The 24,448-nt window shown below is 42.8% G+C and overlaps 1 protein-coding gene across 1 annotated transcript; it reads left to right on the top strand.

Annotated features, from left to right (window-relative positions):
* The first annotated feature begins 2,349 nt into the window (after nt 1-2,349).
* LOC117270730 (NLR family CARD domain-containing protein 3-like) lies at nt 2,350-22,660 on the top strand. The gene is made up of 10 exons (XM_078173638.1): nt 2,350-4,251; nt 5,107-5,244; nt 11,694-11,789; nt 13,972-14,038; nt 14,196-14,424; nt 14,663-16,469; nt 17,901-18,074; nt 18,222-18,395; nt 20,123-20,169; nt 20,605-22,660. Exons 2-10 carry the CDS (start codon nt 5,177-5,179, stop codon nt 21,144-21,146), a joined length of 3,204 nt encoding a protein of 1,067 aa, XP_078029764.1. The 5' UTR covers nt 2,350-4,251; nt 5,107-5,176; the 3' UTR covers nt 21,147-22,660.
* Nucleotides 22,661-24,448: the final 1,788 nt, after the last annotated feature.

The raw sequence follows: 24,448 nt of genomic DNA on the forward strand, positions 1-24,448 counted from the left end.
AGATGGTGGAACTGCACCATCTGATCTGTGACAAAGTGTGAAACAGGAAAGACACTTAAACTGTTTCAGTCATCAGATAAAAATCCAGCTGATCATTAGAGACATTTTTACATCTCCAACACTCGACACAGGTGAATTTAATAATGAGCTCAGGCAGGTGAGGCCGAGGAATGAGGAAATTAAAACACTTCTGATTGGCTGACATCTGGTTAGACTGGATTTAATGTCACTCTGTTTTTTTTTTTAGACTTGGACTGTGAAGGTATGAAGGAGTGACGGCGTCCTCAGATCAGACGCACACAGACACCAGGACAGACGAGGAAGAAATGAGCAGCGTCTTCTCTCCCAGTGTTTCCTCCACACATGAAGGTGGAAAGTGTCTGTAAGTCGACCTGAGGTGAGTTCAGCAGGTGAGAATCCTACCAGAGGAATCTGATCATGTTTGATGGTCACATTGTGTCACTGTTCACCTGCACAGGAGGAAGGGTTCTGGATGCTGATTGGCTGAGTCTGAATGTCTCTCTGATGCTTGCAGGTGTAAATATTCTTCAGAGTTTGTCTCATAAAATGATGAGGACGTATCACAGGTGGAGGCTCTGGTGTAGAATCAGCAGCATTTAGATTTGAACTTGAGCTCCATCATCAGTGAGACATGTTGTGACGTCAGAACTGGTCGGACGGCTGAAACTTGGCTCAGATGCATTTTGTTTACTGCTGCAGGTGTTGACAACAACAAGACTGACGCATGAATCATGGGCCTTTAATATTTGGGGTGTTTTGTTTTAACCCTTTGAAACCTGGAGTGACATCACTTTTCTTGTGCTGCTTTCAGGAGCCTTTCACAGGTATTTAACCCTTTGAACTCTGAGCAACCTGCTGCCATTACCTTCAAATACATGGGAAAAAGGGAACAAGCAACTTGGTAAGAAATGTCCCATGAATTAGAAAAAAAATGAATATAAACAAAACATAGGGAATAAAGAAAACAGCAAGGCAAAAAAATATGTCACTCTTTCCAGGTCATGACCTTGTTTGTTTGTTTTTAACTTTCTTTCTTTATTTTCTTTTTTGTTTTTTTACTAATTTGTTGCTGATGTTTTGGGTCCTTTCCTCTGTCACTGTTCATCACCTTCTTCCCATGTTTTTAAAAGAAATCAAGCTGATTTGCTGTCAGGCCTCAAAGGGTTAAATCATGAGATGATGCAGAGGCGTTGTTCGGCCTGCGCTGTGAATAGCCCCGGAGCTTAATTAGGCTGTAAATATATATTTTTAGATCAGACCTTATAATAAACTAGAATCATCTGATCAAACGTAGGTTTGAGGGTTCTGAGTGTCTGTGTCATGTCACTGAGTGACTGCATGTTGTTGTGTCTGTGTGAAGGTGTGGACTCTGCTATGAATCAGGCTGAGGACAGAGAGGAGGGAGTCCCTCCCTCTAAAACCACTCTGTGTGGGGAACATGACAGCCAGACCAAAGCTCAGAGGTGAGACCAGGATCTCTAACTGTCCATGACTCAAATCACTCCACCATCACTGTTCACACTCACAGCTCTGTGTGTGTTCAACAGGTCAGACTCTCCTGTGTCCAGCTGTGTGTCCTTTAACAGTGACCTGTCTATGGGGAGACCCATCCACCTCAAAGATGGACATCCTTCTACTGATCAGAGATAAGAATGTAAAATGTTTGTGTGTGTTCCTGTCAGTCTGACTGAGGGAGTGCTGCACTGGGCTCAGGTTCTGTGGAGTTGGCTGTAAAAAGTCAGGTGCTCTTCAAGGACGGGACAAAGAGTCACTTAAAGATTAAAAAAACAATGACTAGCAAGTTTACTCAGTGTAAAAGTTCATGGTGCAGGCAGTCCAAAAATACACTGGAGGCTCTGTGACTGTAGTTAAAGATCCTTTATCAATACATGGATAAACCAACAGGTTTCCACTAGAGAGTCTTCATCAGGGTGTAAAATGCACTGGAAACAAGTGCAATCTTAAAGGCCCTGACACACCAAGCCGACAGTCGGCCGTCGACCAAAGTCGGGCCGTCAGTGAGCGTCTGTCGGCCTAGTTTTTCGGTGTGTCCCGCACCGTCGGCACTTCGGTGTCTGTGGCTTTTCGGCCGATTGAGCATGTTGAATTGGCGGTGGAGCTTCTCGGTGAGAGAGATCACTCTGATTGGCTGTTCAGGTTTTATTTCCTCGCCCCTGTAGCGAGTGAATCTGCCTGTAGTGAAACCGGGGCTAACCGGTGCTTCCTCCTCAGGCTCCACTTCACTCAGCTGCCCCACAGACCCGCTGCTTCTTTACACTTTAACCTGAATAACAAACCGGAGCTAGCTGGGAGCGGCTAGCGGAGCGTTAGCCGCAGCGCGACCGGAGGGAAGCACAGCCAGTTAGCCTCCGCTAGTCTCTGAGCTAGCCCCGGCTCTCCGTTTGGATCCAACCGGAGCACCGAGCCCTGGTTTGTTATTCAGGTTAAAGTGGGAAGAAGCAGCGGGTTTATCGGGCAGCTGAGTGAAGTGGAGCCTGCGGAGGAAACACCGGGACCGTCTGGATGTAATAGTCCGTGGAGGTGCTGCGGTGCTCGGCTGCACAGATAGGAAACCCCTCGGCTGACAGGATGTACCACTCTCTCACTCCGCTCTCTCTCACGCAGGCGCAGAACGTACGTGCTACTTGGCCGTCGGATGTAGTCCGTGTAGTGTGTTCAAATGCAGCTGACACAGGGCGACGTGAGGCGACGTAGACGACGCAACAGTTGGCTTTCGTCGCCGCTAGTTCTTTGATGTCGGTTTGGTGTGTCCGCACCTTTAGAGCTCATGTGAGGGTCATGTGACACAGGTCGCGTGATGTATTGGTGTAGCCCTACTAGATAAAAAAAACACTGACAGAAATTGCAAATGAAAAGAATTTAATAATTTAAATAATTAACATAATTAGTAACAAGAAAAAAGGTTCAATGTCAAATAAATAAAAAGGAACCAGTAAAATAAAATAAGAATTGTTTTATCTTGTGACAAACCTGCACAAAAAGTGACAGAGACCGAAAAATAAAAACAATTATGATTAAATTAAGATTTAAAAAAAAGAAAATTATGGTGAAAACGTAGTTCCTTCCAACACTAGAATTAAGATAAAGATATTCACAAAAGAAAAAACACTAATGGTCGGTGCAACCACACATCTGATGACCTCTTAGACATGTCTGCCAGCTCTGTGTGTGCTCGTTGTCAGTATCGGACTGGTGCGGGTTAGTGTTGCGTTTTAAGCCTCCCCCCAAAAAATAAAAAAAAAAAGCAGCGAAGCTTCAAAAAAATTTTTTACAATCGAATCCCGTGCCATCGAACGAAGCTTCAAAGCTTCGAATTTTTGGGGTCAACCCTGCAAACTTCACAGGGCTCACAAAGAGTCACTCCCAGTAATAGAGATAGACAGATAAACTTTATTTCGGTGTCACTCCACAACACACATTAAAAACCAGTGATATCATCAGTGTCAGGCTTGTTACTCTAAAAATGTTATCTATTACTCATTACTCGTTACTCTTTTTAGTAATAGTATTACATCCCTTATTACTCCCTGCCAACAGTAATGTGTTACACTACTCGCTGAGGTTTGACACTGTATTTTCCACAGTGGAAAGAGTTTTAGTGCGACTGTCTGCAGCAGCAGAGTTCTTGTCATCTCTCCTGATGAGAATATTTCCAGCCTCTAAGGTCAGCGTTTCCAACTAGCTCACTGCTTTGTGACGTGTATGTATGCGTATGCTTGTACCCTGTTTATCTTTATTTTTATATGTCTCCTTATTCATTTACTCATGTGATACCCTGTTCAATGACAGTATCGCCTATTTGTGTTTGCAGTGTGTAGTACTGTTATTTCATTGTCTGATTTATCTGCATTGATAAAGAACATGTCCTTTAAAATTTGAAAAGCCCTGAGGAAAATAATAATTCACAGCCTTCTGTTTTCTAAGGGTGCAGCCCGTTAGCATTGAGCTAGCTACTTTAGCAGCTTTTAGTGTGGGCTTTAGCTCACTAGCCGTTAGCTAGCTTTGCGGTGGAGTTTCTGTCGGTCGATGGATCAAGAGAGAATGTAGAACGTTACAGCAGAAGAGACAACACAGCACTGCGAGACTCATCCTTTGGCATTGTGGGGGTTTTTTTTTTTTTGGCATCATACTTAAACTTTTTTTTTTCCTGTGAAGGACCTCGTTAGACAGCGACCCCTGGATTTACTGTGATCAGGATGATGCAGTGTCGTAAGTAACAGATTAAATCCTCTGAGCTCCAACGTACATACTACATAGACTTTTACAGACTGTAACGTTGACACATCTGTGGCCCCACCTGTTTAATTGTTCAGATTTATTTATACCAGTTTGTTAATACACAAAAATGACAAACTTATATGGTTGTTTGGTTACTTTTTGGTGATTTTGAATGTTATCTTCAGACAGCAGTATCAGCATTTCATACTATGTTTAGTCTGTTAAAAAGTTAGGAGCTGAATCATAAGCACCTAAGACTCGTTATCACTGGTTAACTTACAAGCATGTCAGTTATACTTTCTGCATGTTTGCTCTGGTGGTAATTAACGCTGAATGAGCCGACTGTGAAAGGATTACATATATATATTTTATTGTCTGCTTATCTGACTGTTTTTTTCATTTATATTCTTCATACATACTTGTATATCTTTCAAATATGTTGTTTTGTTACCTGTGTTGTTTTGCATCATTTACTTGATGTTTTGTACATGTTCACTTTGTCAATTTAAAAAATAAAAATGTTTTTTCGTCTCTTCAGAAATCGGCATGTTGGCCAATTCAGATATTTAATTTCAAAGCCAATATCAGCTGATGATGCGCTGACACTATCGTGCTTCCCTAAATTGCAATAGTCCAACATATAAGTGACAAATGCACAGACTAGTTTTTCTGCATCTTTTTGAGACATGATATGGCTAATTAATCAAAATAATATATACCAAAATAATAATGAAAAAATAGTATCTCAGGTTGATGTTATCAGTATAAAAACATTCAAAAGTCAACATAATGTTCAGCAGAATTTCAGTGTATCTATACATTTATCAGTGTTTGTGATTCTATCAGGACCCAGCATCAGAGACCAGACCCTCCTGAACCTGAACCTGAACCTGGACCTGAACCCAGCTTTGTGTCCATGAAAAGTGACCAGTCTGTGCAAAGATATATTATTTTCAAAGATGGACACCAGTCCATTGACAAAGGGTGAGAATGTAAAATGTTTCTGTCTGTTATGTGAGTAAAGTTTGTCTATACAGTGCTTTTCTCAGACACAGGTCACAAAGTGCTTCACAAGGGCAATATACAACAAGAAAGAAAACATAGACGATAAAGTGACTACCTGAGCCACGTAGTTAAAGGGCCAGTATGTAATATTTGGCCTGCTTTATTATCAAATCTGAATCTGAATCTTCTACCCATTAATATGTTTATACAAATGTATAATCGCTATAAAATAAAATTCATTTGGTTTTCGTAGCCTTATAATTATGCTTTTATATATATATATATATATATATATATATATATATATATCAAGGGCCTTGCTTTAGAGAGGTCGCCATCTTGCGCCGCCATGTATGTACGGCAGACCGAGTGGACAATCCAGCCAGCCAGAGAACGCGTTTCGCGTGTATAAATGAACCAACGAAGACAGCGGAAGGAAGGAAGAAGGAGGAGGAAACAGCAGAGTGTTAGTAGTTCGTTGATGGAGAGTAGTGAAAAGTTTTTTTAGTTATAAAGTTTGCGAATGGACCACACTTACCACGCAACAGGAGAGAATGAACCCGAACCGGCATCTGCGAGGAAAAGAGGACGCAGCTTCACTCCTTGTGATGCACTCTCTGCGGCGCTTTTCCTCCTGATGATATATCTCCCCAACGATGGCAGCAGTAGCACTGAATCCCATTCTGTGCATTCAGCCTCTCTTCTCACCCGCTCAGCATCAAACACATGGAGTTCCTCATCTGTGTGCTCCGGCTCAAACAGGTATGGCTCTGGGTCTGTGTCCGCTACAAGAAACTCTTCAAAATCACATTCAAAGTCGTCCATTGCAGCTACTATAGTCCGGAGATATCGCTAGGCTAAATAAACAGCTGAGCTCTGTTTACAGGCTACGCTGTCAGTCAGTGTGCGGGCTGGAGATTGGTGGAGCAGAGAGGGGAGGGGGTCCCCATTCGGTATTGTAAACGAGTATGTGTGTATGACGTGTGTCTGTTACGCTAGAAGAGTCAGAGTTTGGGACGGAGTCTTTTACCCCCTGGAGTGTTACCGGAGTTTTTGGAGTGCTCAAATAAACTGGCCTTTTTCCCAAACGCTCCTCTGGTCTCCTGCTCGTGAGGGATTCATTACAATATCGTAACATGGTTTAGATTTCTAAATAAACATTCACCTCGTCGCTAGATAGACCTACTCCTGAAAAACTCGTGCACAAGGCTTTTTGTCCCTACGAGGCCACCGTCATTTACCCGACGGGAGGGGTGAGCGAGTGAGCCCTGCAATCTAGAATTTGACCACTGATGTCACTGTTTTCAACCCATTTTACACACTGGCCCTTTAAAAGTGCAAACTAGTGATACTATTTGCAAAATACAAAACAATAAAATAAAAAAAAATCACAATACACCGAAAGAATATATAAAATACAAATAAAATACAGATCTGGTGAAACCACGTAGTCAGCAGATTGTGAGGGAGCAGGCAAAATGTTCCAAAATTTAGATGCTACAGCCACAAAAGCTCGATCACCACGTCTTAAGGCGAGTCTGAGGGAGAGACAACAAAGTTAGTGTATTTGATCAAAAAAAACTGAGCTGAGGAATATGGGTGAAGCAGTTCAGCCACATCAGAGGGACCCTGACCGTTTAATGCTCTGTGAGTGAGAACGAGAATATTGTACTGGATCCTAAACTCAACAGGAAGCCAGTGAAGGGTTTTTAGTGTAGGGGTGATATGAGAGTGTCTATTTGATATAGTTAGTAGGCCTGCAGCAGCATTCTGGACTGACTGCAGTCAAGCAAGAGCAGACATATTGAGTGAGGAGAAAAGTACATCACAGTTGTCTATGTGAGATGAGATAAAGGGGTGTATAATCATTTCCAGTTCAGCAGCTGAAACAACAGATCTCAGTTTACTCATATTTCTTAAATGGAACAAACAAAGATTTGGTCAGGTGCTTCACATGGGAATCAAATGACATCCATTAATAATAATAATAATAATAATAATCATACATTTTATTTAAAAGCGCCTTTCTCAACGCTCAAGGACACTTTACAGAGCATTAAAAACACAATTAAAGTCATAATTAAAATAAATAAAAACAACAGACAAGGGTGACAGAAAGTAAAAATGGATTTGGGCAATTAAAGGGAATATGCAATTTGGAACAGATGGGTTTTGAGTTGTGATTTGAAATGGGGTAGAGAGTCCATGTTTCTGAGGTCCGGGGGGAGAGAGTTCCAGAGTTTGGGAGCAGAGCGACTGAAAGCTCTGCTCCCCATGGTGCTGAGCCGGGCAGAGGGCACAGAGAGGTGGAGGGAGGAGGACGACCTGAAGGAGCGAGAGGGGGTGGCGATGTGGAGGAGATCAGACAGGGGTGGGGGGGGGGGGGGCGAGGTTGTGAATGGCCTTGAATGTATACAGAAGGATTTTGTAATGGATTCTGAATTTGACTGGAAGCCAGTGAAGCTGCTGGAGGACAGGGGTGATGTGGTGAAAGGAGGGGGATCTGGTAATAATGCAGGCTGCAGAGTTTTGGACCAGTTGAAGCTTATGGAGGGATTTGTGAGGGGCACCAAGGAGGAGTGAGTTACAATAATCAGTGCAGGAGGTGACGAGGCTGTGGACCAGGATAGCCGTGGTGTGAGGGGTGAGGGAGGGGCAGAGACAGTTAATGTTTCGTAGGTGGAAATATGCAGACTGGGTGATGTTATTGATGTGTGAGTGGAAAGACAGTGAGCTGTCAAGGATGACATCCAGACTCTTAACTTGAGAGGAGGGGGACACTGTGGAACTGTCAATAGTGAGGGAGAAACTGTCAGTTTTGGATAAAGTGGATTTGGTACCGACCAGGAGGAGTTCTGTTTTATCAGAGTTTTATTAATCAAATATAACCCCTAAATTAAAAGCTTTGAGTGAGCAGCAGAGGAAAGAGGGCCGATACTTTGCATAAAGAGAGGGACCAACATCCAGAACCTCCGTCTTATCAGCACTGACCTGTAAAACATTTTCAGCGGTCCAGACACTGATCACATGAAGGCAGTCAAGGATCCTAGATAACCTGAAAGGCTCACTAGGTTTGTAGAAGAAGTGGAGCTGGATATCATCTGCATATAAATGATATGCAGTGTTCTGTTTTTTATTTGTCCCAACGGCAGTAAATATAGAGAGAATAACAGAGGCCCAAGAACCGAGCCCTGCGGGACACCACAGGACAGAGGAGAGGAATCAGATACAAAGTCTGCAATAGAGACAGAGCAACTCCTGTCAGTGAGATGGGATTAAACCAGTTTGATGCTTTGCCTGATTGGCCAATGCAATCACGCAACCACTTAATGAGGATTTGATGATCCACTGTGTCAAACGCAGAACTGAAATCCAGAAGCACTAACGCAGAACAGTCACCACCATCAAAGGACATTAAAATATCATTTGAAACTCTCAGAAGTAAAGTTTCAGTAAAGTGCTGTTTCCTAAACCCTGACTAAAACTTGTCGTGAATATTGTGTCTCTCCAACGAAGTTGTGAGTTGATTGGCAACAATCTTCTCTAACATTTTAGACAACAGTGGTTTAGAAATAGGTCTATAGTTCTTGAGCAGAGCAAGCTCTCTTTTCTTCAATATTGGCTGAAGAGCAGCTTGTTTAAAATAGGAACGGGCGCATCCTGTAGACAAGGAGGAGTTTATGTCTCATTGTGTCGTACGGATTAAGATAAGATAAGATAAGATAAGATAAGATACACCTTTTATTGATCCCATAATTGAGAAATTCCAGTGTTACAGCAGTCAAGGAGAAAGAGTCAGATTAAAGATTTCAAATTTAAACTTAAAAAACTTAAATAACTAGGCGTGCAAATAAGTACAAAAATCCAAGAGACGGCGATAAATAACAATAACAATAATAACAATAATAATAATAATAATGATAATAATTGAAATAATAGTAGGAAGTGGATAATAATGAGCAGCAGTGAACGAAAATGAGCAGTGGATAAAGGGAGCACATCTAGTGCAAGTGATTGTATGTGCAAAACAGCAGACAGCTGTGGTGTCCCTAAAGTGTCCATGGTGTCAATAAAGTGTCCATGGTGTCAATAAAGTGTCCATAAAGTGTCCATGGTGTCTATAAAGTGTCCACAGTGTCTATAAAGTGTCCATAGTGTCCATAAAGTGTCCATGGTGTCTATAAAGTGTCCATAGTGTCTATAAAGTGTCCATAAAGTGTCCATGGTGTCTATAAAGTGTCCATGGTGTCAGTAAAGTGTCCATGGTGTCAATAAAGTGTCCATGGTGTCCATAAAGTGTCCATGGTGCAGTTTACTGTGAGCAGTGCTGGTTATGTAGCCTGACAGCAGCAGGCAGGAAGGACCTACAATAGCGTTCCTTCACACACTTTGGGTGAATCAGTCTATCGCTGAAGGAGCTCTCCAGAGCTTTTATCTCCTCCTGCAGAGGATGGGAGTCATTAGTCCTCAGAGATGACAGCTTGGCTGTCGTCCTCCTTTCTCCCACCACCTGCACAGAGTCCAGAGAGCATCCCAGGACAGAGCTGGCCTTCTTGATCAGCTTGTCCAGTCTCTTCCTATCTGCAGCCGAGACACTGCTGCCCCAGCAGACCACTCCGTAAAAGATGGCTGATGCCACCACAGTGTCAAAGAAGGTCTTCAGGAGCGCCCCCTGCACTCCAAAAGACCTGAGCCGCCTCAGCAGGTAGAGTCTGCTTTGGCCTTTCCTGTACAGTGCTGTTATGTGATCAGTCCAGTCCAGTTTATTGTTAAGATGAACACCCAGGTACTTATAAGATGTCACCATCTCAATGTCCTCTCCCTGGATGTTCACTGGTGTTGGGGGGAGGAGTCTGCACCTGCGGAAATCCACCACCAGCTCTTTGGTTTTCACCACGTTGATCTGAAGGTGGCTCCTCAGGCACCAGTCCACAAAGTCCTGGTTCAGTTCTCTGTACTCCCTGTCGTCCCCATCTGTGATGAGGCCGACGATGGCAGAGTCGTCAGAGAACTTCTGCAGATGACAGGTGGGGGTGTCGTATGAAAAGTCTTCAGTGTAGAGGGTGAAGAGGAACGGTGCCAGCACTGTCCCCTGCGGGGCCCCCGTACTGCAGACAACCAAGTCTGATACACAATCCTGGGTCCTGACATACTGCGGCCAGTCCGTGAGGTAGTCCAGGATCCAGGATGTGAGGTGATTAGCCACCCCTATGTGCTCCAGTTTGTCCCTCATTACTGTCAATTTATCATGCTGATCTGTTCTGTACGACATCTATTGCACGTCTGTCCGTCCTGGAAGAGGGATCCCTCCTCAGTTGCTCTTCCTGAGGTTTCTACCGTTTTTTTTCCCTGTTAAAGGGTTTTTTGGGGAGTTTTTCCTGATCAGCTGTGAGGGTCATAAGGACAGAGGGATGTTGTATGCTGTAAAGCCCTGTGAGGCAAATTGTGATTTGTGATATTGGGCTTTATAAATAAAATTGATTGATTGATTGATTGATTGATTGACAATAGTAAGCACAGTGGGACCAATAATCAGCCAGACTTTTGAAAACAGAGATGATGGAATTATGTCCACAGGGGAAGAAGACAGCTTCATTTTACTGATCAAATCCATCAGGTGATGTAAACTGATGGATTGGAAAGTGTCCAGTCAGTGTGAGATGTAGAGAGAATAGCCATTACCATATAAGTGTTGTAACCAGACCTCATAATGGATCACCAATTGTCAGGAACTTGTGGTTCAAAGTATTAAAATGGCTATCAGAAATTATTACTAATTATTAATAATAATTATTTGTTATGTTAAATAATGTGACTTATTTTCCTTAAATCACCTCATGGGGCACCGTTCATGGAAAGGTAAAAATGATAAAACACGTTTGAAGGATTTTGCAGGTTTTTAACACAGTAGTTGAAGATTCATTCGCTCTTGTACAATATTAACAGACAGGAGGTTAGTATTTATTCAAATGAAATCAATTCACAATAGTATTCATAACAAAAGCAAGCAAAATCAACAAACGCACCACATATTTTTATAAACACTTTATCTGTATTTTTTCCAAATCGTCCTATGTAAGTGTGAAGAGGAAGGACATGGAAGACATTGATTCTTGGCTGATACAAATTACTCTGGTAGGGACAGTAGTGATAATACAGGAAGGAGTAGGCAGTTTCTTCACCACTGATTATGACCAGAGACAGACATCACACAGTCCTATAACCTGGATTTTACCCAAAAACCTGAAAGAACCTGAACTCAGCTGTGTGCTCATCAAGTGACTGGTTTATGAATCGCTCTATTGAGTTCAAAGATGGACACTGGTCTGATGATCAAAAGTATAAGTTCATCTCAGTTTGTTTTTATTTGTATTAAAACATTCAAAAGTTAACATAATGTTCAGCAAAATTTAAGTCTTCTCTTCTAGTCCTGGACCTGAACCTAGCTGTGTGTCCATCAGAAGTGACTGGTCTATGGAGAGACCTATTGATTTCAAAGGTGGACACCAGTCAACTGACAAAAGGTAAGAATGTAAAATGTTTGTGTCTTTTACCGTCAATCTCTTCTGAGATGAAGTTTGATGTTTTTGCCGGCATTACTTCATGTTTTTTACTCTTTACTTTTTTCAAGTCTCACTTAAGTGTAAGCACGGGGGAACCGGATAGCCCAGGAAGATATTGATTTTTGGCTGAGACACAGGACTCAGGTCTAAAATCTAGGAACAGTATTGATAGGTAAGGCAGGACTAGGCCATTTCTTTACCATTCTCTATGATGAGAGAAAGGTGTCAAATACTCAAGGAGGATTTGCAGGTATCAGTGAGGGTCACACCACCAGGATGGTAAGGATAAGGCACCATGGATCATGGAGGAGCTGGGAGAATGTGCTGGAGCAAAAGATCTTAAGGTCCAACATCTGGCAGGCATAACCCCAATGCAGGTTCATGATTGATGATGAACACATCCTGAAAAGCTGCCCAAAGGTCTTGAGAGAAGGCTACCCAGACCAGTTGTTGAAGGTAGTGGCAGAGAACATTGCATTGGCCATCAACAACAGCGAGTATTTCTGCATGACATAATCCTGCTATCAGAAACCTCACAGCGGGTGATAATGTTTAAGGTGAATGTGTCCTGGAAAGAAAAGAGAGGTTCACCATGTTATTCTATCTGGATTCATCATGTTCACTTGAGCAGCTTTAAAATAAACATGAGAAAACATGTCCAATAAGCTCAGTCCTTTTCATAATGACTTTTGTGCCTTCCTTTGTTCATCAGACCAAAGAAAAGTGAAATGAATTCATTCTCCCACAGGCCTTTACTGTGTCACACCTCAGTGTGAAATTCTGCCCATGGAGCCAGTCTGCAAATATGATTGGTGAAGTGTGGCATGTGACCCCCTGGAATTTCACCAGGCCTACAAACATCAGCCTCTTAGCTTGGTCCTGCTCTTTTTCTCTTGGGACCCTCAACAAGGTAGGGCTGTGCAGCTGGAGCTGCTACACCCTCCCCCACTCTTTCTCACATTTCTCCTGCTATCAACAGGAAAGATTCTCTGAATGTGACCCAAAAACTGAAGAAACCAGAGAACTTAGTGCTCCAGGCAGACAAAAAGTTTGCAAGCTAACGTTTTCCTGCAAGAAGGAGAACAAAACTGAGTTAGCACAGAACAGCTAACTCTGTACGGACACAAAAAGCGGCCAGCCTCCTCTTAACTGCACCATTGGAACACAGCACAGCAAAAACTGCACTGGCACCATAAGCCCTCTAAGCCAGGCTCATCCACATCGGACAGTCTCCAAGCTAACAAGAAGTACAACCAAGCGACTCTCAGTTCGTAGACTGGGAATGTAACAACTGGGCATTGTATTAGTACGGCAGCACAGGCAAAGCAAGACTGCTTAACTTTTGTCAGTTGATTTGATGCTATTCAATGAGTTATTGTTGTGATACCTTTGTAGTAAGGTTTTTGAGCAGTTAGCTTCGCTAAAGCTAAGTTGATACAAGTTGGCTCATGCTTCACACAGACTGAATCTTGTGTGCAACGAAACATCCCTTTGTACTAACCCGGCACCTTTTCATATAACATAGATCACACACACACACAAACTTTACACCCAGCTACACATGCAGAGGGAACTTAAGCATCCATTCTCACATGTTCCTTAGTTCTGATTGTCCACATATGGTGAGCCAGAAGCTCTGCCACTGTGATTTTGCCATCTTCTTTTGTAGTTTTTAGACAATGTCTAAGGCCACATAGGCAGCCATTTTGTTCTGCAGGCCTCTGCAGGTCTGTTTAATATTGCACAAGAGTGAATGAATAGCCAGCCAATCAGTCAGCCAATGAGTAACCAATGCTATGTCAAGAACTCCAGAACCATTCTATCTTTGCTATATATATATATATATATATATATATATATATATATATATATATATAAATTAATTTTGGTTATAGTTATTATTTTAATTATTAATCAGAGTTCCAAATTGAAAACGTAATATATTTTATGAGACTAATTTAATTAACTGGCTATTGTGTTTTCCTTTTTGGAAATGGTGCCCCGCAAGTTGATTGACAATTAATAATTGTTAATGGGTTTTTTAATAATTATTAATTATTTCTGATAGCCATTTTAACACTTTGAACCAAAAGTTCCCAATAACCATAATGGAACAACTTCTGTATGTTTGTTTGTATCACAGATTTCATCAGCTTCCCAGTGGTCAGTCTGCCCAGCAGCATCAAACACACCTGGACTCCATATTTATGGTGTGTGAATGTAAAAGCTCATTAGCTAATTACAGCAGCCACAAAACTAAATACTGAACTATCATCCTGATCCAGTCTCTATGTTGCAGACTTTCTGTGTCACAGATTATCTAATGATATGTTTTATCAGTTAAAAATCCTTTTTATTCTGTTCCAGCTGCTGGAGGAGAACATTGTCAGTTTTGTGAAGAACGAGCTGAAGAAGATCCAGAAGGTTCTGGGTCCACATTACCCAGAATGCTCTAATAGTCAGAGGGAGGATGAGGAGGTGTTGGATGGTGAGTATGAAGAACAGAGGAGGAGCAGCAGAGAGGCGTTTCTGAAGATCACACTGAACTTCCTGAGGAGGATGAAGCAGGAGGAGCTGGCTGACTGTCTGCAGAGCAGTAAGAGCACTTTAACGCATTTCACATGATTGAAAGAGAAAATGAGGCAACATGGTCGAGGTTCACATTTTTGATATCTGCTGTTAATATGATGAACACAGTTTTATCAGATCTGTGAATTCGTCTGAGCTGAAACAGAAACTGTTCTGTAAAACTGAAACTGGATGTCTTAACGTTTACATTCATTTGATTGATTCTTGGATCCACTCATTAATTACATTTTGTTTTTGTCCATAAGGAACGGTTGGTGCAGTGTGCCGACGCAAACTCAAATCTAACCTGCAGAAGAAGTTCCAGTGTGTGTTTGAGGGGATCGCTAAAGCAGGAAACCCAACCCTTCTGAATCAGATCTACACAGAGCTCTACATCACAGAGGGAGGGACTGCAGAGGTCAATGATGAACATGAGGTCAGACAGATTGAAACAGCATCCAGGAAACCACACAGACCAGAAACAACCATCAGACAAGAAGACATCTTTAAAACCTCACCTGGAAGAGACGAACCAATCAGAACAGTGATGACAAAGGGAGTGGCTGGCATTGGGAAAACAGTCTTAACACAGAAGTTCACTCTGGACTGGGCTGAAGACAAAGCCAACCAGGACATACAGTTCACATTTCCATTCACTTTCAGAGAGCTAAATGTGCTGAAAGAGAAAAAGTACAGCTTGGTGGAACTTGTTCATCACTTCTTTACTGAAACCAAAGAAGCAGGAATCTGCAGGTTTGAAGAGTTCCAGGTTGTGTTCATCTTTGACGGTCTGGATGAGTGTCGACTTCCTCTGGACTTCCACAACAATGAGATCCTGACTGATGTTACAGAGTCCACCTCAGTGGATGTGCTGCTGACAAACCTCATCAGGGGGAAACTGCTTCCCTCTGCTCGCCTCTGGATAACCACACGACCTGCAGCAGCCAATCAGATCCCTCCTGACTGTGTTGACATGGTGACAGAGGTCAGAGGGTTCACTGACCCACAGAAGGAGGAGTACTTCAGGAAGAGATTCAGAGATGAGGAGCAGGCCAGCAGAATCATCTCCCACATCAAGACATCACGAAGCCTCCACATCATGTGCCACATCCCAGTCTTCTGCTGGATCACTGCTACAGTTCTGGAGGATGTGATGAAGACCAGAGAGGAAGGAGAGCTGCCCAAGACCCTGACTGAGATGTACATCCACTTCCTGGTGGTTCAGACCAAACTGAAGAATGTCAAGTATGATGGAGGAGCTGAGACAGATCATCACTGGAGTCCAGAGAGCAGGAAGATGATTGAGTCTCTGGGAAAACTGGCTTTTGATCAGCTGCAGAAAGGCAACCTGATCTTCTATGAATCAGACCTGACAGAGTGTGGCATCGATATCAGAGCAGCCTCAGTGTACTCAGGAGTGTTCACACAGATCTTTAAAGAGGAGAGAGGACTGTACCAGGACAAGGTGTTCTGCTTCGTCCATCTGAGTGTTCAGGAGTTTCTGGCTGCTCTTCATGTCCATCTGACCTTCAGCAACTCTGGAGTCAATCTGATGGCAGAAGAACCAACAGGCACCTCCCGGCTGTCTAAAGTCTTCAGAGACAAACCTACACTAACACATCTCCACCAGAGTGCTGTGGACAAGGCCTTACAGAGTCCAAATGGACACCTGGACTTGTTCCTTCGCTTCCTCCTGGGTCTGTCACTGCAGAGAAATCAGAGACACCTACGAGGTCTGCTGACACAGACAAAAAGTAGCTCACAGACCAATCAAGAAACAGTTGAGTACATCAAGATGAAGATCAGTGAGAATTTGTTTCCAGAGAGAAGCATCAATCTGTTCCACTGTCTGAATGAACTGAAGGATCGTTCTCTAGTGGAGGAGATCCAACAGTACCTGAGTTCAGGAAGTCTCTCCACAGATAAACTGTCTCCTGCTCAGTGGTCAGCTCTGGGCTTCATCTTACTGTCATCAGAAGAAGATCTGGACGTGTTTGACCTGAAGAAATACTCTGCTTCAGAGGAGGCTCTAATGAGGCTGCTGCCAGTGGTCAAAGCCTCCAACAAAGCTCTGTGAGTAGACATATGCAGTGTTGAGCTTGTTACTCAGATTATGCAATTTATTACTTATTACACTTTACATTTTGCAAAGTAATGTTAATACTTTACTTATTACTCCCGCCAACAGTAGTTCATTACACTACTCATTATATTACTTTCCTGTAACACTCCAAAACATTGGTAGTTGTGTCCATTCTCCTCAAAATTCAGACTTTACATGTGCACCTCTCTGTGAATGTAAGGGTGATCTCTGGTTAGTGCAGCTTAGGGTAGATAGCTTGCATGTAAATTTTTACCTCGGGGTCTTCTGTTACCTGTGACTTGTATTTTCCCAAAAATCTTACTGAAAGATGGAAAATCAGTTGTGAAGATAGGCAACATTTAATTCAATCCAACCATAAGCTGCATTAGCTCTTTGTCGCTTGTAGCCTGCAGCTGTCCATGATTAAAATTCTGTTGTGGTTGATTAGCCAGTGTCGGGCTACAGCCATCCTCCACAGCTGAGGTGGACTCACCTTTGGTGGGGTGTATTTCTTCGAGCTTCACATTATTGTGCTGTTGGTCGTAGCAGGTGTAGAAGATCTGAGGTTGTGTTTCTTCAGTGGAAGTACCATTACCTGGAACAATGATGTTCTTGTTGTCTTTCCTCCTAACAAAATCAAAGTAACAAAATCGAAGTAATGGGAACATTTCCAGCCACTGGATGCAAGCATTTCCATCTTACAGCTCAACACATTCTCACTGTGACCTCGTCACATGTCCACGTTTGGTCATGGACTTTCCACGTCCACATATGACGTCCAAGGTACCCTGGGTGTGTTGGTTGTTGACGTTTTGGGACGCTGTGTCAACTTCAGTCTGTTACATGCATTGTCTGTTTTCAAAATACACTTCTGTTTTCACAGGAAACGTTTACATACAGTCTCTTTCAAAATAAAGCACAACACATAACACCGCAAATTGACATTTTTTTTCCTCCGACAACTAACACACATGGTTAGGTTTAGGCAACAAAAGCACGTGGTTAGGTTTAGGAAAAAAAGAATAGGGTTTGGCTTTACAATCTTACGGGATGCGAACATCACTCTCTTGGGTGAAAGTTGGTGTTTGTTGGACCTATCTAGCACCCCTCCCTCCTTCCTGCCTGGGACTTTAACTGCCTTAACTTTCGTCCTTGTCCCACCGGGTTTCCCCCTGATGCTGCCGCACACTGTTGAACCATAACGGCAACTGGCCATGTATCATGTGGACATTTGAGGATGCCTTTTTTTGTTGGTTTCTGACGCCGCAAGTTACTGCCCAAGGACCTCATTATGACAACTTCTGAGTGAGACCGGCTCTCCAAGTTAGCTAAATGCGCGATAGATAGATAGACTGACAGACTGACTAAATTGTATACTTGACAAAACGTTTGGTTTGTGTTCATCACTAAATCTTTTTCAGGCTGAGTGGCTGTAACCTCTCAGAGAGAAGCTGTGAAGCTCTGTCCTCACTTCTCAGCTCCCAGTCCTCCAGTCTGAGAGAGCTGGACCTGAGTAACAACAACCTGCAGGATTCAGGAGTGAAGCTGCTGTGTAGTGGACTGAAGAGTCCACATTGTAGACTGGAAACTCTCAGGTCAGGATTAAGATGTTTGTTCAACAGTTGATATTTTAAACTATGGTCATCTGACTGTAGGTTCATGTTAGTAAAGATGGTCAACATCTTGTTGGGACTACATGATTTTCTAAAACACTGAGTTGATGTTTTTCTTCCTCACTCCAGTCTGTCAGGATGTCTGGTCTCAGAGGAAGGCTGTGTTTCTCTGGCCTCAGCTCTGAGCTCCAACCCCTCCCATCTGAGAGAGCTGGACCTGAGCTACAATCATCCAGGAGACTCAGGGGTGAAGCTTCTCTCTGCGGGACTAAAGGATTCAAAATGGAGGTTGGACACACTCAGGTATGAACAGACAACAAGAGCTCACATACTGAAGGTGTCTCTAATTTCATGTCCTTACGCTCTAGTCCATCATCATGAAGAACATCTTATTTCTCCGAATACTGTTCAGAGGAGTGAGTAGACCTCAGCTCAGAAAAAATCAGAACACCTTGAGGTAATTTCTTTGAATTTGGCACAAACATCCACCCGTCACATTTAAAAATAACGAATGTCGACCAAAGTGTTTCACAGAGAAATAACACAGGAAGAATCAAATAAAAACAGTCATAAATATGAGAATGTAAATAAAATTAAGAAGACAATACGATAGTTTGACAAAACCATCACACTAAAATAGCGTCGCACAAATAAAGAAATAACATCCATGTGTTCAGCAGTGTGGTCAGGCGTGTCATCCTAGTGATAATTAAGAGGCTAAAGAAAAGAGACAGGTCTTTAAGTGTATCCGTAGAGGAGGAGGATCTGACTGTAAGAGGGAGGCTGCCCCACAGTTTTGGACCAACAACTGAAAATGCTCCATCACATCAAGTAGGGGATGGATTTAAATCAAATTAAAGAATTTTAAAATCAACCGATCTAAGATTGTAAAAGCCAGCGCTGATGACAGAGTTGATTTGTTTATCCAATTACAAAGCAGAATCAAAGAATAGGCCAAGGTTTTTCACGTGTGATTTAATGACAGAGACCTGAGGGCAGTGATTGTGGAAGTAGACTTGACAGCTGGGCCAAAGATGAAAACCTCTGTTTTATCCTGCTCAAGTTGAAGAAGACTTTGTGCCATCCAGGATTTTACATCCTCGATGCAATTTAAGAGGATTTTGACACTGCATGGATTGTATGGTTTGAGTGGGAGATAGAGCTGAGTGTCATCAGCGTAAAATGGTAAGCGATATTATACTTTCTAAAAATAGATCCCAAGGGAAGCATATACAAGGAAAATAAGATGGGGCCTAACATGGAGCCTTGTGGTACGCCACAGGAGATGGGTGCAGAGGAAGAGGACACACTGTCGATTGAAACAGAGGCAGATCGACTTTGTAGGTGGGAGGCAGACCACTGTAGGGCCAGTCCCCCAAGGCCAACAACAGGCTTAAGGTGGTCCAGGAGGATGAAGTGATGGACTGTGTCGAAGGCAGCCGAGAAGTCTATAAGAATTGATACTGTGTTGTTTTCTGAATCCAGAGACAGGAACAAATAATTTATGACCCTCAGGAGGGCTGACTCTGTGCTGTCTGACTGAACCTCGTCCAGGATGCTGATTTGTTCAAAAACAACTCAAAATACACTTCTGTTTTCACAGGGAATTTATCGTTTGCGTACAGTCTCTTTCAAAATAAAAGCACTACGTCTGTACAACAACGCAAAATGACGAATTGACTTTTTTTTCCTTCAACAAAAAGTACGTGGTTGGGTTTTATATTAGGTGGCCTGACCGTCCGGACGGTCACGCCTCCCTAGTGTCGGCTGATTGACAGATCAGCTGATAAAGACGCATCACAACCACCACCAAGTTTCTGCTGAAACATGTCAAGGTATGTAGCATCCTAACATGTCTGAGATAAAAGAACTGAAGTCATTATCAGAAACTAAAGACATAATGAACACCACTGAGCGATTTAAAGGACATTAGAAATTAAACTGATCAAATGGCAACCAGTCACATGGTGTTGTGAGCAGCAGTTAAGACTCATGCTGGATAGAAAATCATTCTGTGTTTCTTCTTCCAGGGTGGATCATGGTGGACAACAGTGGTTATCACCTGGTCTGAGGAAGTGTAAGTGTGGATTCAGTCTGACTGATAATAAAAACAGAAAACAATCAGTTTGTCTTTAAATACAAAGTATTTATTCATTAAAACAGAACTGATAACGTGTCATCATTAAAATTTATCAGCAAACAGACAAAGAATAAACCCTGCTTTTGCACATCCTGCACAAAACTGTTCAGCTTATTCTCAAACAGCCACATTGTACATAATATTGATAATAATAATAATATTAATAATAATAATACATTTTTATTGTAATTTTTCTGTTTTGTATTTCAGTTCTTGACTTCACCTTATTGTTACACCTCCTAACATGTTAACTGTATGTTTAGTGTATGCACCAAAAACCAAAGCAAATTCCTTGTAAGTGAAAACCTACCTGGTAAAGAATCCTTTTCTGATTCAGGTGATAAACTGTCGCTTTCTTTTTCTCTCCATCAGATTTCTGTGAACTCACACTGGACACAGACACGACACACAGAAACCTCAAACTGTCCGACAACAACACGAGGGTGACCGTAGTGAGAGGAGATGATGATCGGCCTAAGAGATTTGAGTACTGGACTCAGCTGCTGTGTAGAAATGGACTGACTGGTCGCTGTTACTGGGAGGTGGAGTGGAGAGGAAGAGTTCGTGTAGCGGTGACTCACAGAGGAATCAGAAGGAGCAGAGACAGTAATGACAGCTGGAACGATGAGTGTTGGAGTCTGGATTGTTCTGGTGCTGGTTACACAGTCTGGCACAATGACAGAGAAATATTCCTCTCTCCCTTCTTCTCCTCCTCCTCCTCCTCCTCCTCCTCCTCTGTCTCTCACAGAGTGGCAGTGTATGTGGACTGTCCTGCCGGCACTCTGTCCTTCTTCAGAGTCTCCTCTGACACACTGATCCACCTCCACACCTTCAACACCACCTTCACTGAGCCTCTTTATCCTGGGTTCAGGTTCTGGTCATACGAGTCCTCAGTGTCTCTGTGCTCTCTGTAGGAGAGAGACGACTCACAGTCCTCAACCCAGTTGCCAGAAAAACATGGATGGATAGTTGGATAGTTATGGAGAAGGTTCGCCTCAGGTCCGGTGCTTGGTCCTGATTGGTGGAGTCAGAAGGTTGGCGTCACAGGAGTGGAGGCTGCAGGAAGGAGTGTGGTGGTGGAGCAGGTCGGTGAGGTAGGAGGGGGCGTGATTATGGAGGGCTTCATAGGTGAGGAGAAGGACTTTGAATTGGATGTGCTGTGTGAGTTTGAATGGTTCCATAAAGATGTTGTTACAGTCGTCAGCTCTGGATGTGATGATGGTGTGGATGAGAGTGGCAGCAACAGTGGGCGGAGAGTGATGGGCGGAGACCAGCTGTGTTTATTAGGTGGAAGAAGGCGGCACTGGGAGGTGCAGGGTACGCACAGCAGCAGCATGAACGGACTGCAGGCAGAAAAGGAACCATATTTAAATGAGGAGCAGTGAGATGATAGGCTGACGGAGAAGGTGTGTCGCTGTGCTATTGGCTGATTGTGGATCAGCTGTAGAAGAACAGCTGATGACTCGATTGACCGGCCGAACACTGACAGCCAGAGATGGAGCATGAGCAGGTGTGTTAGGAGTGAATGGGTGAGGATGAAAGTTACAGAAAGAATCGTCTTCCTGACTGAACTTTCACTCGAGCTCCATTATGTCAAGGACACTCTCAAATTTTACATTTCATCAACACTGCTGTTTCCTGCTGGAAACACAGCGATGTCTCAGAACAATCTGCTCTCATGTCTCGATCCTGGCAGAAATAAACAGCAACAGATTATTATAAAGCTCATTTAGGACTTTACACTTATGACTTCATCATGCACACAACTACATTTCTTATATTTTATTCTGTTGTTGTTTATTCTATTGATGTATATATGGCAGTTAAATTTCACACTTACAGGCTCAGCACATATATATTTTATTTTTAATACTTTTATATCTTGAGTACTAGTGTTACACACTGTGGCATACTGCACATGCTATTTTATTTATTTTAATGCTTTATATTTACTTACTTTTATTTCATACTCTTGTTCTTCTTATAATTCTCTGTTCTTTGAAAAGATCTCCTCGGGGCTGAACATGAAATTTACTATAAATACTATAAGAGTTTCCTTGTGTCGGGGTCGTAGCTGCTGATGTAATCGTGGTTATCACGTAGTTATCAAAGGCAAATAAAGACAAGTTCATGTTCACTTCAGTTCAACTTATATATTTATTTAATATTAACATCATACATGTTTTTGCAAATGTAAATTCAGTTAAAAAATGCGCTATGTTAAAACGGTGTGTTTGAGAGGTGGAACTCACTGTTAGACCTCCTCTGAGCAAACTGTCACAAAACTATTGATGACTGATTGACAAAATGAAGCAAATTAATGGAAACCAGTTAAGATACTGTTTAAAGCTAAATTCCTACGCAGGACTTGTGTGTGTATTTTGTTACGTGAGTGGTTACGTCAGTCGGGGGCCTCCACATGGGGAAGACAGACAGGACGCTCGGCTTGGTCTGAGTTTTCTTAGAACCATATGAGAATGGTATCATTATGAGTTTTTATCTCTGGTGGAATTCACTTACATTTTAGTGCCATCAGCTTATTAATAGCATTTTAACCTCAACAAAGAAAAGTGTTAAATTTCCAGAAAGGTAAGTGTTGCTTTAACACAGCTAGCAGCAGCTCTAGTATAGAGGTTTTTCTTTTTTCAGACAAAGAGATTAGGAGATGTTGCTTTACCTTGACATGTTTTGACTGTCAACTTCAGTCTTCTTCAGAAGCGTCCTCTGACGTGCACAGTCAGTGCAATTGTAACCTTCGTGTTTTCTTACAGTCTGGTCACCTGACATCCAACTGCTTTCTCCTTTCTAGTGATTTTCATCACATATAAAGATATTAGACAAGCCTGAAATCTGTCGCTCCTCTGCTCTCAGCCTCTGGAATATCCTGCTGGCCTGGAAATACTCTCCTAAACTGCCAGCCTCTGAGTTTCCCGGCTGGCTGGTAGTAGAGGAGTATTTTCAGGTCAGGTTCTGCTTAAGCGTCCATGAGTGGCTTCATCACGGACTCCCTCCATCTCCCCCTGCCCCACTCCCTCTCCCGTTGTTGCTGCTGCAGCTAGCACAGCTAATCAATCAATCAATCAATCAATCAATCAATCAATCAGTTTTATTTATAAAGCCCAATATCAGATCAGATCAGGAGCTAGAGCCTTCAGCTATCAGGCTCCTCTCCTGTGGAATCATCTTCCTGTTATGGTCCGGGAGGCAGACACCGTCTCCACATTTAAGACTAGACTTAAGACTTTCCTCTTTGATAAAGCTTATAGTTAGGGCTGGCTCAGGCTTGCCCTGTACCAGCCCCTAGTTAGGCTGACTTAGGCCTAGTCTGCCGGAGGAGGAGAAGAGAGAGAGAAGGAGAGAGAGAGAGAGAGAGAGAGAGAGAGAGAGAGAGAAGGAGAGAAGGTGTCCGGTGTATTATAGGGGGGTCCTCCGGCAGACTAGGCCTAAGTCAGCCTAACTAGGGGCTGGTACAGGGCAAGCCTGAGCCAGCCCTAACTATAAGCTTTATCAAAGAGGAAAGTCTTAAGTCTAGTCTTAAATGTGGAGACGGTGTCTGCCTCCCGGACCGTAACAGGAAGATGATTCCACAGGAGAGGAGCCTGATAGCTGAAGGCTCTGGCTCCTGATCTACTTTTGGAGACTTTAGGGACCACGAGTAACCCTGCGTTCTCAGAGCGCAGTGTTCTGGTGGGATAATATGGCACTATGAGCTCTCTAAGATATGACGGAGCTTGACCATTTAGAGCTTTATAAGTTAACAGTAGGATTTTAAATTCAATTCTGGATTTTACAGGGAGCCAGTGCAGAGAAGCTAAAACAGGAGAAATATGATCTCGTTTCTTAGTTCCTGTTAGTACACGTGCTGCTGCATTCTGAATTAGCTGGAGAGTTTTTAAGGACTTACTAGAGCTACCTGATAATAGAGAGTTACAGTAATCCAGATCTTAAGACTTAAGAGCAGAGTTAAGAACGTCTTAGCTAAGAAGGGTTGCTAAGATAAGAGTGTCTCCCAGATGCCTTCTTAATGCCCTTCTTAGGATCGCTCTTTAAGACACTCTTAACAGGAGCTGTCCACTGCCACGGTGCTGAAACTAAATCAATCGATGTCAGGCACATCAATCACCCACCACTTCATCAGCGCATAAGTCACACACAGCGCTGCTACCTAACGCACTAATTCTCTGCTGCTCGTGTGTGTGTGTGTTCTAATAATTCT

Source organism: Epinephelus lanceolatus, chromosome 13 (genome assembly GCF_041903045.1).
Source record: "Epinephelus lanceolatus isolate andai-2023 chromosome 13, ASM4190304v1, whole genome shotgun sequence".
NCBI lineage: Eukaryota > Metazoa > Chordata > Actinopteri > Perciformes > Serranidae > Epinephelus > Epinephelus lanceolatus.

Bases quoted from the DNA above. Each gene is read 5' to 3' on its own strand.
- LOC117270730 (XM_078173638.1), top strand. From the start codon at position 5,177: ATGAAAAGTGACCAGTCTGTGCAAAGATATATTATTTTCAAAGATGGA. The intron at 16,470-17,900 runs GTGAGTAGACAT...AATCTTTTTCAG, and splicing joins AAAGCCTCCAACAAAGCTCT to GCTGAGTGGCTGTAACCTCT. The intron at 20,170-20,604 runs GTAAGTGTGGAT...TCTCTCCATCAG, and splicing joins ATCACCTGGTCTGAGGAAGT to ATTTCTGTGAACTCACACTG.